We start from the raw sequence: 20391 nt of genomic DNA on the forward strand, positions 1-20391 counted from the left end.
ACTGATATTGAAACTGTCAAGAATTTAGTTTTGTTTGTTTTTCTTGTAAACCGTAAACAAAATAAACAATATAATTTGTATTTGTTTGTGTCTGTCTAATGGAGCCACACATTTTGAAACACAAAAAAGATTTTTCCACAAATATTTCAAGATAATATTTGAGATAGTGTAAAATTTTAAGGGTGTCCAAAAACTTTTTTCCACCACTGAATGGGTCATTCCATCTCAAATCATCAAGGTCTTTCTACTTGACCATGTCTGATTTGCTTGAAACTTTAAAAAAAATAATAAGTTTGGATATTTAAGATGGTTTTAGCTAGATATATCAAATGGTGCCTAAGATAACGTTTAAAAAACATTTTATTAATAAGTCGACTAGTGCTATTTTCTAAATCACTTGCAGTTGCATGTCACAATAATACAACATGAATACTTTTAATGTCAACACTTGATTACAAAAAAGAAACAAAAGCAGAGCCCAAGAACTATTTATTTTTGTTTAACTTTCACAACTGATTAAGCGGGTATGACAGGTTTTACCCCCAAAACAAAAATATTGCTAGACAGCCTAATCCAAGTAGACCAGAGATTTGGAGTCTCTAAATGGTTCCCCAGATATAACTAAGAGTATTTTTTAATATGATGTCATTTTAAAAAATTTTCATACCCACTTTGTAGGCTGGAGACACACAGTGAACTGTTTTCTTACTTATTACACTTACTGAGTTTATATACTAATGAGAAGAGATGCTTGAAGTTCAACTCTTAACCAGATATATATATGTACTCGCACTTTAACTTTCTGTACATAGCCTGGCTTGTGACTTTGGTCTTGAAGGCCAAATTTATTCCCTGTGGTACACAGAGCAAAAGAGTCCATATTGATCCTGTCAAACGGTTTCGACAATAATCATGAATGTATATTTACCACTAGTGTTTACCAATAAATTTACATGGATCAAGCATAACATTTTGACCACCTGCCTAAAATTGTGTTGGTTCCCTTTATGCTGCTAAAACTCCACTGACTCAGTCGGGCATGGACTTCTGGAGATGTCCTGTGTCAGTGAATTTTGTGGGTCCTGTGGGTTGCAGGGTGGGACCTACCTAGATAAGGCTTATCCTGGCACATCCCAAAGATGCTCAGTAAGATTTGGAACTGGGGAGTGTGGAACACTTTAGATCTTTTGTGTTCCCTGGGCCACTCCTGAGCAGTTGTTGCAGTATATCGTGGTGCATTGTCCTGCTGAGGGTGGCAACTGGCATCAGGGACTGTTATTGTCAGGAAGGGCGGGGAGTTAGGGGGTTGCTTGACCTGCAATGTTTAGGTGGGTGGTACAAGTCAAACATCCACATGAATGTCAGGACTCAAGGTTTCCCAGCAGAACATTGAATTATAACAAGATGATCGATGTTATTCACTTCATCTGTCAGTGGTCATAATGTTGTGGCTGATTGGTGTATGTCAAGTCATGAAAATTTCCAACAAAAAATCCCATCATGCCAACAGATCTATGTGTGATCATGGTTATATTATGTTGATGTTAATTTAATGAATTAATGCAATCATAATTCCCAAATAAATTACACAAAATTACATGACAAGTTTCCTCCAGACCAAGGTTTATGCCTTCCGAAGAAAAGAAATATGCCCATATTAAAAATAATCTTATTTTTATTTGGAGAACCATTTTGAAACTTTGCCTCTACTACTCTACTAACACATTTTTGAGATACAACTTGTCATACCGACTCAATCAGTTATGAAAGTAAATGTAAATACTTGTTAAATCATTTTCATGACCAAGTATTACATTTTAAAAAGTAAATTTTTTTATGGTCTTTGTGAGAACATTTTAATGAAAAGGGTAAAACAAAATTGATTGCTTTGTGATGTACTAGGAAAGTCACAAGCCAGACACTACTGTGAGTGTGAGTACATTTATATTTATAAAAGGTATATGAAGCAAAAAAGTATAGATAGTAACAGAAAAGGTAACAGTTCACTGTTCACTCTCCAGCTGACAAAGTGGGCCCTGAAAATGAAAAAATATGCCCATATAAAATAGTTTAATTTTTTTTTCTTTTTTTTAGAGAACCAATTTGAAACTCCAGAACTCTCTTTTACTTGAATCAGGCTATCTACCAATATTTTTGTTTTTGTAGAACAACTTCATACCTGCTCAATCAGTTATCAAAGTTAAAAAAAAAAAAAAATTATTGTTTCATATTTGGGACCAATTATTACATGTTAAAAAGTATTCTGTATGTTTTGTTTTGTATTATTGCAATGTGCAACTACATATAGTTTATAAAATATCACTCTGAGATATGGTCGTTCAAACATGGATTCAAATTTCAATATGAGAAAAAAATGTGCTGTTCGTCTGCAAAGGTAACTTATGCACAAATGTGATGTAAAAAAGGAATTAAAAGGGTAAAGAAAAGCCCACAAATTCATTCGTATTGCTCCATATTGACATGACAGGATGGGATCATGCAGTTGCTGCGGATTTGTCGACTGCACATCCATGATGCACTCATATGCCTCCAGGGGTCAGTTTCACAAAGCAGGTTTAGTGAAAACTCGGAGTTTGTTAACTCTGAAATGAGGGAAACTCTGAGTTTCTGTTTCACAAAGGGAGGTAACTCAAACCAGAGAAAGAGGGGTAACTCTAGCCTGTTTCACAAAGAGAGGTAACTTAAACTCTCGGTCAGTTACTGTAGTAAGACTATGTATCTAACCTGGTCGGGACCAGGTTTTTCACAGTAAACCTCGAGTTTCTCTCTGTCTCCACCCTCTTTCAGTCACACACACTATTTGATTTCCTCATTCATTCATTCAGCTGGCGAGTTTTGGAGAAGCCTAGTTCTGCCATCTGTAAATGTCATGTCCTTTTATTAACGATCCAGTGGATGAAGGAGCAGCATTACTGCGCAGAGAATTAAATATTCGTCGGGAGATTATCAGACCGCGCATAGATGTTCTTGCATTTCCGGACAATTATCTTTTCGAGCGGTACCGTTTCACGTCACAGTCCATAATCTACATATACAACCTAATCCATCCTTATATTTGAACATCACCAACCGCAGTCATGCTCTCACATCCTATCAGATATTGTGTGTTGCGCTGTGGTTCTTTGCAAATGGAATTTTTTATATGATGTCGGAGGTGCACAGCACTTCAGTAAGACAACTGTATGCAGGACGGTCAGAAAAGTGTGCCTGGCCCTGAAACCACTTTTACCCATCTTTGGGGTTTTCCCTGGACATAAACCTGTCAGAGCCATCAAGGAGGAGTTCCACAGGATTGCAGGTGAATGATGTAGAGATCTGTTAAATTAATTTTAAATCATATTCTGTTAATGACATTGTGCTACAACCTCAGACTGGGATTAGTAATGTTAATTTCTTTTAGGATTTCTCAGTGTGATTAGCTGCGTAGATGACACACACATCCACATCACAGCTCCCTCACATATTGAAGCTGATTATGTAAAGGAAGTCCATTCACAGCATAAATGTGCAGGTAGGCTACAGGTAGATTGACTATGGTTTCAAAATGTTAAAGACTGCATCATGGTTCAACATCCATCATTCTCTGCACTGTCAAGATCATATGTGATGCTGCATACATCATTTCCAATGTGGAGGCCAAGTGGCCTGGGTCTGTTCATGACTCGAGGGTTTATCATGAGTCTAACATGAGCAACAGACTGCAACGTGGTAAACAGCCTAAAGATTTTCACAATGTAATTCACTTGTCTCCCTCCTTTAATATACTCTAATGTATCCACTATACATTACAGGAGAGTTTGATGGCCTTCTGCTGGGTGACAGGGGTTACCATGCCAACCCAGGCTGATGACCTCATACCCTGACCCTGAACCAGGCCCCCAACAGAACTTCAACCGGGCTCACTGTAGGATGAGAGCCTGGGTGGAGATGACCATAGACCTGCTGAAAGCCTGTTTCCAGTGTCTACATCACCTCAGGGTGACTCCTGAGAGGCCTGTGATATTATTGTGGCATGTGTTGTTCTTCATAATATTACCACTATTAGAGGAGAGCAACACTCTGCCCTACAAACTGAAGACCCAGATGATGACCTCATCCACCTGCCAGCTATCCAGGACAGCAGAGCAGTCAGAGACACCATATGCAATAACCACTTTGGAGTTTAAGTCACCATCATCACCACAACAGCAAATAAAGACATGATACACATTTCATTTGGTCCTCTTTATTTCCTACAAATAAAAGAGCTAGTTTAGTTAATGTTCCAGTAGTTAACATAATTCACCTGTGACCTGCATCCACCTCTAACTTGTGCTCCAGCATTTCAATTTCCAGATCTGCCTTCCTAATCTGGTGGTCCAAGTATTGCATTTCTTTATCCATTTTCTGGATTTTTTTCAGCAAGCGCATTTTACAAATCCGTTTTACTGATAACTGGGAATACATAAAGGACATTAAATTAAACAGTTGCACATGAATTCCATGGACTGAACCTCTGGTGTTTACTGAACATCCATCTCACTGTGTCAATCTGTGCAGTGGAAGTTGAGGAAGCATCCTGCTGCTGTCCAGCCATGCTCTGTTAAAAAGTATGAGAATGTGCAATACTTCAGTGTAGGCTAAGTTTCACACTCTATATTCCATCAGAATGTTAAGAAATGTGAATGGGAAGAGAACTATCACTAACATACCTCTATATGCCTTTCTGGATCCCCCTCTGTAGAGGCAGCAGACACAGTTTCATCCTCTTCATCCTAGATGAGTGATATGTTTCAGTGGACTTAAACTATCATTTGACAAAATCTTTGGAGTATTGCCTACTTACAGTTACAAGGTCTGCTGTGGTGTGAAGGAGCTCCACCAGGCAGATAGTACCATCAGAATCTGTTGGGCCAAAACAAAAAAATAAAAAATAAAAAAGAGAAATAAACATTTGTATGAATATTGTCTCCCTCTCTTTTGCAGCTGCAGCGGTGTTGCACTTCTGTCTAAAAACGTGTTCAAACTCGCTATATAAGTGCATTAAGATTTCCAATTCAAGTGGGGTGAAAAACGTAACCCTCCGCTTCCCCGTTGCCATGGTGACTCGTCGATTTGGCGCTCCATTGATATTGGCTTTTTAGAGTTGTGGTGCACGCACTTAACTCCAGGTGAAACTACTCTGAGTTGATTAAACCAACTCAAATCTGTCGTTCTGGAACCGAGAACTCAGAGTTTCCTACTTCAAAGTAGATCAACTCAGAGTTCAGGGTTACACTCAGAGTTTGTTGAATCTGCTTTGTGGAACGGACAACAGGTGTGAACTGTTGTGTCATCAAGTGTCGTTGCTGTCGTTTGTGGACCACCAGATTTCTCAGTAATTCACACCTGGAGGCATGTGAGTCCTGGTCGTTAATGGGCCTTTAGCCATGGGACATGGAGTGACTATAAATTATAAATTCTATAAATTCTCATTAGTCAATTAGAACAGGAGAAGCCTCTTGGATGAGAAGTGAAACGTCTTCAAGAACCTACAAGAGAAGTCCAGTTGATTTCTACTGAAGTTCCTACGATTACCATGACCTGGATGACTGAGAATCTACACAGACATAATTTGTCCACACCGTTTCCACAAATGGAACCCCATACCATAATGGAATATCAACAGTGTTTCACTGTAATGAATCTAGCATCAAAACATTCTCCTGTCAGGGTCCCAGCCTGGCCCCCTTCCTCCCTTCTCCTCTCTTTTCTTCTCCCTCTTTTCTTCTCTCTCCCCCTCCTTTTCTCCTTCTCTTGCTTACCTTCTGTTCCTCTGTCTCTCATCCTCCCTTCCTCTTTCTTTTTCTCCTCCTTGCTTCTCTCTTTCTTTCCTCTCTCCTTTTCTTCTCTCTCATTCTCTGCTGAGTTCCTGTGTCTCTCCTCCCTGATCACCTTCTGTCCCGCTCTGGTCCCTCCCTCACTGTTTCTCCCTCTTATCTCCTCTGGGTTCTTCTGTCTCTCCTGTCTGCTAGTTGCTGTCTCTCTCAGTTCTTATGAAGTGTAAACTAAGTTACAAATCAAGGCCAGAATCTATGACTTGACCATGTTCAGATCTTCAAAAAATCACCAACAGAAGTCAGCATTCGGAGGGTAGCAGGATTTATTTGTCGTCAAAAAAATCCAGGAGTTATTCTTAGCAGTGGTAACACCCCAAGAAAAACTGAAGAAACTGAGCTGTGCATTGTCTTTTATGCTAGGAGCGTTGGTCATTTTTCCACGCCTATAGGGCGTATGATAGGAGTGACAATTCTGACACCATTATACTTTTCTCAATCTATTGGTCAGATCATGACGTCAGGTTATCATATTTCACCCTAGATCTCACTTTACAGAAGACATGTGCATTAAGTTATCATTAGGTCATCTTTTACACAGAACATGTCCAGACATGTTCAGATTTTTTGCTCCACATCTTACCCTTATTATTTTGTGATAGATTTCATGCATATTTTTCCAATATATGTCAAAAGTTATAATACCTTAAGTTTACACCATTATGTTTTGAGTACATATGTTGTACTTCTGGTCATCAATCTAAAAGCATTTGCCATAATTATATCATCTCTTATTTTAGCACATCGTACCCAAAAATATATTACACTACAGTTCCTCCCCCCTCTTTGCTACGCCCCTGGCTGCGCCGACAATTCTGGCGTAGTGGATACAGCTGCGGAGGGAGCACAACTACTGCTCCTCTTTAATCAACTCCAGATAAAGCCCAGCTGGTCCCGCCAATCTCTGCCAGATCATAACGTTAGCTAATTGACCATTTCCCACTGGGCTGCTCTGTCCACAGTCTGCTTGCCAGCCTGCTTGTCACCTGTTCCGGGTTCTCTGGCACTCGTGGCTTCTGCTTGCCCACCTGCCTGCCATTCGAGCCGCCACTGGCTCATTCTCCGGAACCCAGCTCACACTCGGACTCTGCCCTGCCGCCCATAGCAGCCATCATTTGCCCACACCCATCTGTCTGCCCAGATGCTGGTCCTCAGAGCCTGCCTGTCTGCCCCCCTCCCATTCTGTATTAGTTCACATGAGTTTGGCCATTTTCGTTTATCCAGTTTGGACGTGTGTTTTGGTGCAGTTGAGTTCCCTCCTGCCATTAGGTTAGCGTTTTCAGTTTGTTTTCTAAGAACCCTAATTTTTAAATGAAGTTTTGTTTTTTTTTTATTTCCCAGACTTCTCCCATTTCCAGTTTCTGTACTGCCTTGTTTAATTAAATAAATCTTCTTGATTCACTCGACCTGTCTGTATGTGTGCCTGCACTTTGGGTTCAGAACCCCCGGTCCGTGATATCTCCAGTGTTTCTGCGGACATAAACACGACGATGCTGTCCGTAGAGTTCAAACTTGGACTCGTCCATCCAGAGTACCTTCTTTCAGTCATCTACTGTCCAGTGTTTGTGCTCCCTGATAAATTTGAGGAGCTTTTGGGTATTTGCAGGCCTCAATAATGGCTTCTTAGCGGCTATTCTTCCCTTTAAGCCTTGTTTCTTCAGTCATCTGCTTATGGTCATTCTGGGAATTTTCTCAGATTCTGATCTAGAAGATCAGCAATGGTCTTTCTTCTGTTTCTAGTGCTGAAAATCTTGAGGTGCCTGACATCTGCGTCAGATAGCTTTTGTTTTTGCTTTTGTTTTTGGCCACATTTTCTCCGCAATTGAGTCCAAGGTATACTGACCACACTGTTAGAACTTTATGTCTTTCCCTATTTGTCCTAAAGACCATCCAACATCATGAAGTGTTTTAATTCAGACTCTATCTTCCTCAGTGAGTTCCCCACGCTTCACCATTTTGAACAGGAGTGAAGAATTCCAAACTGAATTCATGTTTTTATATCCAAATTTGAGCCAGCACACTGGAAGTCAGAAATTGATCAAGAATAACATAAAAACATTTTTTGTAAAACAGTGAACTTGAAAATTCAAGAATAACAACAATAATTCTATTTCAGCATTAAAAATATTATTTTGATTAAAGAACTTGCATACAGTGGCGGATAGACCATTACAGAAACATAATATACAATATTTTGGTAATCAGCAATACAAGATATCATTTCAAAATTTCCCATTGAATAACTGTGAATAACTGGGTATAGATGTGGTGATTGAAAGGCCATAGCATATGATTTACATCATTTTCATCAAACCAATTAGTAAGCCCTCTCATGCCCTATGAATGGGGGCATTGTCATCCTGGTTATTAGGTGTTATTAGGATAGTAAAGTTTCATCACAGGATAAGGGTGAACTAATCAGAACAACTTTGCTTTGATTTGCAGTGACCCTTCCCTTGAAGGAGACATGTGGACCCAAACCATGGCAGCAAGGCACCCTCCACAGCAAAGCCACCTATTCCCCTTACTGTAGAAGTTTTTCCTTTAATTTGTCATCTATATACATTCACTGGCCGCTTTATTCGATAAATCTTTCTAGCAATCTTTCTAGTTGGCCCCCTTTTGTCTTCAGAACTGCTTTGATTTTTTGTGGCATACTTTCAACAAGGTTTTAGAAACATTTCTCAGAGATTTTGGTCCATATTGGCATGTTAGCATCACACAGTTGCTGCAGATTTGTTGGCTGGAGATCCATGATGCCAATCTCCCATTCCACCACATCCCAAAAGTGGTCTATTGGACTGAGATCTGGTGACTGTGCAGGCCATTGGAGTACAGTCAACTCATTGTCATGTTCTAGAAACAGGTTTAAGATTTTTGTGACATGGCATGTTATCCCACTAGAAATTAATTAATTAATTAATTTGTCACAAATACATTACAGTACTGTGAAATGTTGCTTTTCACTTGTCCCAATCAGGGTCAGAGCGCAGGCTCAGCCACAGTACAGCGCCCCTGGAGCAGGAAGGGTTAAGGGCCTTGCTCAAGGGTCTGACAGTAGCCGCATCAGGGTTTAAACCACTTACCTTCAAATCAGTAGTCCAGAGAGTTAACTGTTGCGCCACCGCTGTCTCAATAGCCATCAGAAGATGAGTACACTGTAGTCATAAAGGGATGGACATGGTTAGCAATGATACTCAGGCAGGTTGTGGCATTTAAATGATGTTCAGTTGGTACTAAGGGGACCAGTCTACCAAGAAAATATCCCCACACCATTACACCACCACCATCAGCCTGAACCATTCATGTAGGGCTAGATGAATTCATGCTTTCATGTTGTTTATGCCAAATTCTGACCCTACCATCTGAATGTTCCAGCAGAAATAAGATACTCATCTGACCAGGCAACATTTTTCTTTAAAACTTAAGACTGATTGTCTTTACAAGAGTATGTACACTTCTGTTCACAACTGTATATTCACATCACAAGTCTTCTTTTAGGGCACTTCAGTGTGTGTACTAATCTGCTGCAGAAGATAATCCTTTACAAATACAACTTTTTCTCTTGCTAAATATCTGCAGTGACGAGTGGTTCCTAATTAAGACCAGAGAAACCAGTAGGATTGGGACAAAGATGGCCAAGTTTAATGACCAAGAGACTGTGGCGTGATAGAGCAATCTTTGTGCCTAATAAGACCAATTATGGTCCCGACAACGTCACCTGGGAATTGCACCCAGGAAATCCTTGCTCAAGTGTCTCTCCACTGTCATTGAACCAATTAAGGCTGCACAGGTACCATTAACACGGGGCGAGACGTGTTCCAATTTAACAATTTTTATTAACAATTATATGAAAAGAAAAGGAAATAATGTCCCACACCAGTTAACTCAGACTGAATAAAAGAAAGAATGGGCAAGAGGGAATAAAAGCAGGGCTGGGGCTTACCATGCAGCAGCATAACCAAAAAGGGAAGACGGGTCCTCAAATTAATCACCTGTGACACTGCAAATAAATACACACACGCACACGCACACGCACACGCACACGCACACACACACACACACACACACACACACACACACACACACACACACACACACACACACACACACACACACACACACACAAAACCAAAAGAAAGGGGGGACCATGAAGAACACACCTGACAACAGGGACAAACACAGATTAATAAAACACGCCCAAACTAAACAAAACTGGCGTGGACAAAAAAAAGCACAAAGTATCTATATAACAAAAGAAAACAAAACAAAAAGAACAAAGAATGGTCAATTAAATCAATACATGAAACTAAATAAACTTACAAAAAAAAAAGAAAGACAGTAAAACCAACTAATATAATAAAGAAACCTAAAATACCAAAAGGAAATTCCTAAATGAATTTCCAAATAAAATGAAAAACTCAGTCAACTGAAATAACCCTAGAGGCCAGACAGGTTCTGACACAGCGATGACACAATCGGCCTATGCATGGAGCGGGCCCAGGCAGCACTCAGCTGTTCTGAGCTGAGACGTAGTCAGCTCTGAGCCGCAGCAGACGAAACAAAAAAAAGAAAGAAACACAAACAGTACAACAGACGGAAAAAAGGAAAACCAAAACAGCAGCTTGGCTTGGAGTGGTGGTAGTTGGTCAGATTATGCCGGGCCAACAACCGAAGCGTGTGAGCTGCAAGAATACGGCTCACACACACACAACCAGAGCGGGTCTGTAATCCTACGCCCAGCAGGGCTCCAGCAGATGCCTGTTTCGCCCCGGCCCCAGCAATCAGCCACGATGTTCAGAAAGCTCCCCTGCTGCACACCTGCCTATAAAGGGGGCATGGTACCTCTCAGCAATTACGGTGCCTGCACCGCTGGCACAGCGCCCAACAGTGGCCAGGAGGGACACAACCTCTAGTCACATTGTTAGATTTTGTGTTTTTAGGACATTTATTGATAATTAGATGTTCTCCCCTTTTCTACATTGCTTGGCCTGTTGCCACTGAAGCACAGGATCAAATAAGCAGCAGAAACAGATGGATCAATGAAGGAAACGCAAAAATCAAACTATACAACAATTCCAGTGTTTTCCTTTAAGATGAAACAAAAAATGAACAAGGAAAGCACTCAGAGAGCGCAGTACTCCTCTAAGGCTGCTCAGTCGATGTAAGAGTCCCAACAGATATGTCTCGATAATTGTCGATCATCAGTTTGTAGTAGGATAGTAATCATGTGATCGTCATCAGGCAGCTGGCGTAGCATTCCCTTGTTGTCATAGTTACAGTGACATCGTGCTGCTATCTCGCACTGATACGGAAATCTTTAACCAATCCATGGATCCAGACAATAAGCTGTATCACTGCCAAAATCTAATCAGGTGGTCCTTGTGTCATTTCTGACCTTCCCTGAAAATTTCACCCAAATCCATTTTTGAGTAATATTGCGCACAGACAAACAGACTAACAGAAGGACAAATGATCATCACATAACTCTGCAGAGTAAAAATTGGGGTTAAAAAAGTTTTGTGGTAATATAAGCAAAGCTGTATATACACATAGTGCATACAGCACCTTTAATCTAAGCAGTTCATATGTAGGAGGGTAATTCAATCAATCAAATACTGCATTCTTTGTGTCACCCTAAGCCTCAGACAAACATATTTTCCACTACACAACTGTACAGACACTTTTCTTAGTTTTGCACAATATTGTATTGTTTTGTTACTTTATTTCCCTCATACTGTTCAATGGCAGAACAAGCTGTGTTATTGCTGTGTAGAACAAAGGCGAAAGTGAACTTTAAACTCTCTGTGTCAGCTGACTAAAGATAAGACTACTGTATGAGGCCATGGCTCAATTGGGCCAGGAACATTACACACATTAATTTGCACACAAGGAAATAACATACAGAATGCCTGCTAAATACATGTGATATTTTTATTTGTTCTCTTGCTTGTTCCTTAACTTTAAATCGAACAGGAAAGCCTCAGAGCATGTAGAAATTTTGTGGAGGGATCTGAGACACCCTAAAATAAAAAAAAACTGAAACGGACTGTCAGTAGGTGGCTTTTCTTGTTCCACAACAGAATGAGAACAGAGCAGAGAGAGACAGGCAAGCTGGTAAGGCCAGGTTGAGTTCAAGAATGTCAGCACGTAACAGGGAGGGAACAGAGAGGGACAGAGGGAGGGAGCCTGAGAGAGGAGGGGCAAAGAGCAGGAGAGAGAGTCACAAATGCAATAATTACAGCTCAGGCAGAAATAAGCCAGGTACTCTCCAGGTTTCACTGGCTACACACCGTGTAACTAGCAACACTGCAATACAATCACTGATAGGAAGAACAGTCGACCTAAGATTTTCTTTTCTGACCTCTTAGTTGTTATTTTTCGATACTCATCCTTGGGATTTACTTTTTACCAGAATTTCTCATTTCAGCCATGGATTTGCTTCTGGATTGTGGCTAATTTTGACAAATTTCTTTCTTCCAGTTTCCCCAAAGTCAAACGAAATTTTCCAAACTTACCTTTTAAAACAAGAAAAAAGGATCTGTCATCATGTCTGTCACTGCTCTGTTCAGGAGCAAGTGGGGGCAGAAGTCACAGGAAGCCCAAGCCAAGCATCCTGTAGCTGTGGTTCAACCGAGCCATGAGGAGGACGATGATGAGGATGAGTCCAATGCTGGTTTCCGCAGAGAGCCTATCCGCAGGAACTCCCGCTTTTACCGGTCAATGAGGAAGAAGAGGCTGGTTTCATCTGAGCAGTCTGAAAGTAAGAAAACACCAGGCGCAGCTGTGCTTGCACTTTAGCAGTGTATTTCCAATGTACTTTGAAACTGGGCTGATGTTAGAATCATTTCAGCTTAGGCTAATTGTTCTGGCCCTAAGGTTATTACTTAACTTAAATCTATTTAAACTTATTCAACATGATGAATTTAACACAATCTTTATTGAAAAGCATCACACTGCAGGACACAGAATTTTAGTTATGACTCTGCTTTGGTAAAGCAGTAATGTAGATACTGTATGCTACCATTCTATATAGTTGCCTTATAGACAATTGACACAAAAAGGCTTGGTAGTCCTATCCCTCAGTAGAAATTTAGACAAATACAACCTGAGAAACTGGTTCTATTTGAACAGCACACAATGCTGAGTAATACCTGTACTTTCCACAGGTCAAACTCTAAGCAGACATAACAACAATATATCTAATATCCTGCTGGTATTATTGAAATAAATTGCAAATTTGTTCTTGTGGAAGTTTTAATTGTCAACCTGCTTTGTACTTGTGGGACACAATAATGTGTAATAATAATAATGTGAATGTATTGAGTATTTATCCTGTACATTAGGAATTAGTCTCGAGGAATGCACCATGTTCTTTGAACCCTATCATATGCAACAATAAAGCATTTGAGCTTAGACTTTGCCCAGCATCCGGGATAGGCCTCAAAGTGATTGCTTAATACATAACTAGGCAGTTGCTGATAAAAAAAAGTAAAATTAAGCCATAAAACATGGAGCAAGGTTTAAAAACACCACAAAATTCAGCTGCTGAAAACAAGAAGGAAACTTAAACTAGTGATATGTCTGCAACACCGTAGTCCAAATGAAATGATAAGAAATTATATGATGATTGAGTATCTTATCTTGTTACCAGTTAGCAACTGCCTTGGATTGATAGGCACTGATAACTTTGTCTCTTGAATTTCATCAGGATTATGAGCATATGGTATTTGCTTTTAGACCATGTCTGATAAATGCATTATAGAAAACATCTCTTGGTTACGTTGTGTAGTGTGAAATTCTACTTGTTTGGTTAAATGCAACTACAAATTTTCACTTCTTTATCGATCTAAAGAAATAACAATGAATGTATAATTTCTTTGTCTTTTACATCAAAAGATTTCTCACAGCACCTAATGAATTTCTTTTGTCAATGTATGAAATGATGAACCTCCTGTCTGTTTTGATCCATCTTAATCAATTAATCAACCTCCTCCCATCTCAGCCACAAACCATTTTGTACCATCTCAGACTATTTTCTCTTTGTTTTCTGTTTTGTCATAGCATGGTCCTGCTCTGGAGATTCATTTTCAGCCATTGCATTGTTTTTGGTCCTGTAATACAATTACTGAAAGTGCGACATCTGTTATGACTACTGATTCAGCAGGATTGAAAATACCTGTACTGTTTTTTGTTTTTGTTTTCCACAAACAGTGTATGGAATGTGTGTAAACAGCCTTATGTCCCATTGTGGCAGCACTAACAAAGCAAATTATCATTACAGTTTTTTTGGAGTTGGACAGAATACAACACACAATTTGTCAAATTAATTATAATACATTTTTAAAATATAGAAAAGCCCAGAATGTCACTGCCGCTAGACCCTGATCGATCCTGCATCTGCGTCAGGGATAATTATTAATTGTGAATAATTCACAAGGTAACCACTGCTGTGGTACCGTAATGCACATTTCAACAATTGAGTATACTGAATGTAAAGATTCCTATTGTTGGACAAAACTTGGCATCAATCTCACATTAAGCGAGAGGAGAAACATAATAATGTAGATCCTTCCACACAGGTGCACTGCATGGCACAATCAGACAATGAAGTCCCAATTATGCTCTGTGGCATGTATAAAATACTGATTAGGTTGATTTTTATTTTTTATTTTAAAAAAAAAAATCAAGATAACAAGGGTAAAAAGAGATCTCAGTGACTTAGAATGAGATTTATTGTTGGGTACTGTTGGCAGGAGCTTCAATCACAAAGGCTACTCAAATTATGAGTGTTTCGACAGGAACAATGACTAAAGTGGCATCTACATTTAGACAGATGAGAAAGACATCAGTTACTACTGTGGGAAGTTGTGTTTGACGGTGGACATCTGGACCGTTGATAATTACGATGCTCGTGCATTAGTGTGATATATAAGGTAAAACAAAAGAGCAATTCTTCCTCAGGTGACTGAGAATATCAGTGCAGGATGTGATCAGACTGTCAGCAAGAACAGCTGTCAACATTTACACTGAGAGGGATATTATATCAGGATTGCGGTGCATAAATCATCACTACAAAGATGAATGCACATTTAACCATTCAATAGCGCAAAAACCATGGCACTGCTCTACAGAGAAGTGGAAAAAAATCAGTGATATGACCAGATTAGTCATCATTCATCATATTCTCAACAAGTTAGTGAGTGCATGTGTGATATACACTAAGAGAACAGTACAGGTGGGAAGGAGCGAAACTGTGCGTTACTTTTGTAAATGGTTTAACTGGAGATTTAAAAATCTTGAACAGTAGCTGGAGCTTGGAGGTGTTTCTTAAACTCAAGAAAATTTTGATGTGAGTGAAAAAATTTGTTTTGTTCCACTTTTTGAATAAAAGGATGCTGAGAGTTATTTGACAGTGTTTGTATGAGTAGCGTCTACACTGCCTAGGAATGTGGTGGATGGTGATGAAACAGTGTGTCCTGCAAATGAAATTTATGGGTTGTCTATACCATTTAAAAGAGGCACTGGCTTTGGTTCTGCAGAGCCTACAAGCAAGCAGGATGAGGAGAATTTGAAAATCAGAGAAGGTATGACGGTTTTGTTGTAGTAAGCATCATGTTGTAAATTACCCCCTGCTGAAGAAGGAGAATGCAAAGTTGGTAGCTTTAATCAATAGACAACAGAAAACAGTAGAATAACCTATGAAGGAGAAACCTTTGGGTCATTCAGCAGATTTAGTTTCCTTTGGGATGTTTTTTTTTCTAGTTTCCAGGTGAGTGAAAATTCATGAAAAAATGCCTGACTGAGTACTTGACACTACACATACCTTTACAGTCGCAACATGTTAATCTCATGGTAGCCATACATAACATAACCTGCATTAACATCGGTTTTACTTTAAATGAGACATGACAAGATAAGACAAGACAAGACAAGATAAGATAAGACAAGATAAACCTTTATTTATCCCACATTGGGGAAATATGCACTGTTCCAGCAGCAAAGATAGTGCAAACATTTTGGAAATGTTTTACAAAAATAAGAAAAAAACGAAATAAAACAAGATGTACATAAGTACTAATTATAGAAATATTACTATTGCATATATCAGTGGTATTCTTTCATGAATGGAAATATTGACATAAATATTAATACTACACAAAATGTATGATCTATGACACTTTTCCTGTGTATGGTCTAGTGGAACCACAGCTGGTTGTACGGTCTAACAGCAACAGGTAGGACAGACCTGTGGTATCTGTCAGTCACACACCATGGGTGAAGCAGCCTGGCACTGAAGGAGCTGCCCAGTGATGTCTCCTGTAGGGGTTGGGACATGTTCTCCAACAAAGATGATAGCTTAGCAATCATCCTCCTGTTTCCCACCACCTCCACCAGATCAAGGGGGCATCACAGGACAGAGTTGGCCTACTTCACCAGTTGTTCAGTCTCCTGTCTGCTGCAGAAATGCTGCTGCTCTAGCATACCACAGCAAAGAAGATGGCTGATGCCATCACAGAGTCAAAAAATGACCTCAGTAGGTCTCACTCTCTGCACTCCAAAAGACCTTCATCAGCAGATAATGTCTGCTCTGTCCTTTTTTGCAGAGTGCATTGATATTGTCCCATCAGTCCAGTTTATTGTTCAGATGAACACCCAGGTACTTATAAGATGTCACCATTTCAATGTCCATTCCCTGGATGTTCACTGGTATGTGCTGAATGGGTTTGGACCTGAAGAATTCCACCACCAGTTCTTTGGTTTTCCCTGCATTGATCTGGAGATGGTTCTGCTGGCACCAGTCCACAAAGCTGTGGGTCAGTTCTCAATATTCCCTGTCATTCCCATCTGTGATAAGACCGGCAAGCGCAGAGATGTCAGAGGACTTCTGCAGATGACCGTTGGCTGAACTGTATGTGAAGTCTGCAGGAGACAGGGTAAAGAGGAAAGGAGTCAGGATTGTTCCCTGTAACGCTTCTGCACTGTAGACAACCATGTTGGATAGACAGTCCTGTAACCTTACCTACTGTGGGTGGCGGGTGGTTGGTGAGGTAGTCTATATTCCAAGATATAATAGCTGCTGAAGTCCTTGGGATGAGGGGTCTTCGACACTGGAACCAAGCACAATGTTTTCCACAGCTGTGGTACTCTCTCCAGTCTCAAGCTCATGTTGAACAGATGTTCAACTAGTCTGCACAGTGTGTCTGTACAGGATAGGCTGTAGTCTGTGATACAGTGTGTGAGACTGTCAATGTCTTCCCCATGACCATCACAGAGAAATAGGATCATTATTTACAAAAGAAACCTCGTGCTGTATTGACAGAGACTGGAAACTAGAGATTGAGATAATAAAATCATTAAGAAAATGCTGTTTACAACCAGTGGACTTGCTCCCTGCTGGTGGTTAGACAGAATGCACATTTCAGTCACTTGTGCAGTAGCTTCACTTTTCAGATCGAGAGGTTCCATCGATCTTTATATATAATCTATGGCTATATTTGTACTTTGTGGTCTTGCTATGTTTTGAAAATGTACTGCGAAAATATCTTTATTGAAATTACATGTTGTCCGAGGTTGTATCTAGTCCCAAAGCAAGTGTGGCTGCTGTAGCTGTTGTGGCTTGCCCAATACTAAAACCTCAGAGCTCCATTGGCCTTATGGTAGATAAAGGGTCCAAGGAACTGTCAAGGTTTACTAATATACCTTCTCAGAAACATATTTTAAAGTATGATATTGAGGTAGGTGCCTCAGAGCCTATTAAACATCATCCTTATTGTCTAAACAGACACTATTGTCCCAAGAAACATGAAGAGTATATTGTGCAGCATGGAGTTGTTGAGCCAAGTAGTACAGCATGGAGCTACTCATGTTTGTTAGCTGATAAAGTCAATGGTCAAGATTGTTTTCAGTATAGACTTTAGAAAAGTGAATGGTGCAATAAAACTTGACAGTTACCCTAAACTGAAAGTGTCCTGAAAGAAAAAACGAAAAGGATATCTGCATTCAAACACCTTACAATTTTCCTTAGTATAAGATACTGGTCTTTGGCATGCATAAAGGGCTAGCCATTTTTCAACATTTGGTGAATGTTGTTGCGCCCAGCCTAGGGGTTGCTCAAATGCAACATGAAGCTCCATCCTTCACTTGTCCCAAGCAGTCACAAAACACATTTTCTCAGCAAATGATTGATTTATTTACAATAAAGGAAATGTGACAAACAAAGGATGTGGTTGAAAAGCAAACCAGTGGTAATGTGTAGATTCACTTCGGAGTGAGCCCAAGGCCAAAATAACAAACAAAACTCATACTGTTCTTCAGCGTAAGACATACCTTACAAATAAAAATTAGAAAATAAACACAGTATTACTTCTCTACTTAACTTACACAGGAGAAACAAGGTTTAGCAAAAGTTGCAGCTCACTCCTATCTTACCACAGTAACTGACTTCGACAATACAGAGCACACACTATGCTCGAGTTTTGTGTGCTAGTTGGGAATCAGGTGATGGAGGGCACGCCCCTCAGACCTTGTGGCGATGTCATCCCTCGACCTAATGTACTGCTTTTTGCCAGCAGTTCAACCAATCCTGCGTTGACCAGACACCCCGGCAGCCAGTCTTTGTAGGCAGTACGGTGCAGCCCTATTTGAATATCGCATAGATACAAGGAAAGAAGCACACACATAACACAGAAAAAAACAATGCACATACGACCGCAGTTGTAACAATGTCATTACTACTGTGTCTGCGTTTTTGGGAGGCATATCTTGAAAACTTAGTTGTGTTTCCCGAGTCACTGGCTAAACATTCTAAGCATTTGGATAAGGTGTTTGGTCATTTAGTGGAAGCAAGGCTATTGTGGTCTTTCCTTGTTCGAACCATGTAAACTGAGCTCGCACTGTACAAAACAACTTTTTACCTGCAGCTGCACATTTAACTGATCTACTGAGTCCAGAGGTGAGCTTTAAGTTGACTGCTACCTGCTAATCTGCTTTTTAGTAAACAAAACACCTTTTTAATACCCCAATGCTTGTGGCACTTCTGTGCAATCAACCATTCATGCTGGCGGTGGATGCAAGTGAAGGATGTGGGGGCAGTCTGTCTTCAAAATGGCTCAGATGGAAGGAACAGACCTTCCTTTTTTCATTTTTGTTTTTGCATGAACGTGACTGTCAGCAGAAATGGTGTTTGATAGCATTAGCCTTGCTTGTGGTCTTGGAGCACTATGGAGTGTTTGTTGACTAGTTGGTAGCTCACTTTGGAAGTTTTACACCTTCAAATTTACTTTAAGTGTCACAAATTAAAGGACTCATGCATTTACTGTACCTAGGTTTAGTTACCACTCCCTGTTTGTGTCACGTGTGTCACATAATGTGTCGTACGTGCTATGTGTGTTGCCCTTGATACAAGGATCATGACTAGGTGAGACCGTTCACCCAAAAATGACAGGATCAATAAATTCAGCAAATACCCAGGAAATGGCATTCACATGACAAATCCCCACTTTGACAGTGGGATTTATATAGTTACAGAGCCACAAAGCTGGCATTATGATATTCTTGTATATAGTAGTTGGCTTTTACATTAAAATAGTGCATAGCCCAAAATAATAAAAAAAAATGTGTATCATCTGATTGGTCGTAAGTGTCTGTTGCATGTCAGAGTTATCAAATACAGCCAATGCAGTTATTAAAAATGCTACATTGCACAGAAGCAGCAGGTTTGTGCCTTGTCTATTATTTTTTAACAATAGCATGGTTCATTATGTATATCTCTTCTTAATACAATGTTGTTGCTTGCTATCTGTACTCACATCTCACTTGTGTGTGTGTGTGTGTGTGTGTGTGTGTGTGTGTGTGTGTGTGTGTGTGTGTGTGTGTGTGTGTGTGTGTGTGTGTGTGTGTGTGTGTATGCATGTGTGTTTGAGAGAAACCCTGCCACTATCTGCAATAAGTGACTGGAAATGCAGAGATATTAACTGCACTTTAATTTCCTCTGTCCAGGCTCTACCAGGTCTGGTTTAGACCAAAGTCCATCCAGCATTGCAGGAGTCTCTAATGTTCCTTTACCCCACAAGTCACCTTTATCTCCAGGGGCTAGATGGTAAGTCAGCATGCCTTCATTGCCCAACCCTATCACTGAACATAAACACACCCAGAAAACAAACAAGCACATACAGTGCAGTTTTAACACTGCACACACCACTTTCATAATTCATACTTAATACTTTCAATATCATGTCTGTGATAAGCACACAGATCTGTCCAGTCTCTTTGACGGTTATTTCTTTGCGAACAAAACAGCAGTGTCGTCATATATTCAGTTCTTATCAGAAGAGTTCAGCTCAAGAAGAAGAGTCCGAGAGGTTCAAGGACCAGCACTGTGATATAATAATTGCTTTACTACTTTAAGACAAGCTAACAGGTACAAGTGAATGTGTTTACTGCAAATAGCATTTGTCTATCCGTATTTCTTATGTCAACAATTTATTCAACTACAGAGAAAATTAGAGTAAAC

General features: G+C 40.0%; 1 protein-coding gene and 1 long non-coding RNA gene across 3 annotated transcripts in view; one reads left to right on the plus strand and one right to left on the minus strand.

The window, feature by feature from the left end:
• Positions 1-4236: 4236 nt before the first annotated feature.
• LOC118470122 (uncharacterized) lies at positions 4237-9948 on the minus strand. Its single transcript, XR_004847147.2, has 5 exons — positions 9823-9948; positions 8963-9034; positions 4847-4905; positions 4713-4775; positions 4237-4600 (listed from the first exon to the last, which is right to left on the minus strand). It is a non-coding gene; the product is annotated as an uncharacterized LOC118470122 (long non-coding RNA).
• Positions 9949-12136: 2188 nt separating this feature from the next.
• The window catches only part of ngef (neuronal guanine nucleotide exchange factor), a 37943-nt gene continuing 29688 nt past the window's right edge, over positions 12137-20391 (plus strand). Inside the window, exons 1-2 of one of the 2 annotated variants that reach the window (XM_023267780.3) lie at positions 12137-12639; positions 19878-19977. In XM_023267780.3, coding sequence (XP_023123548.2) covers positions 12426-12639; positions 19878-19977 — 314 coding nt within the window. In that variant the 5' untranslated portion in view covers positions 12137-12425. The remainder of the gene's footprint in view (positions 12640-19877; positions 19978-20391) is intronic. The other variant, XM_023267781.3, reaches the window with a different exon arrangement.

This window comes from Amphiprion ocellaris, chromosome 7 (assembly GCF_022539595.1).
Source record: "Amphiprion ocellaris isolate individual 3 ecotype Okinawa chromosome 7, ASM2253959v1, whole genome shotgun sequence".
Classification (NCBI taxonomy): Eukaryota; Metazoa; Chordata; class Actinopteri; family Pomacentridae; genus Amphiprion; species Amphiprion ocellaris.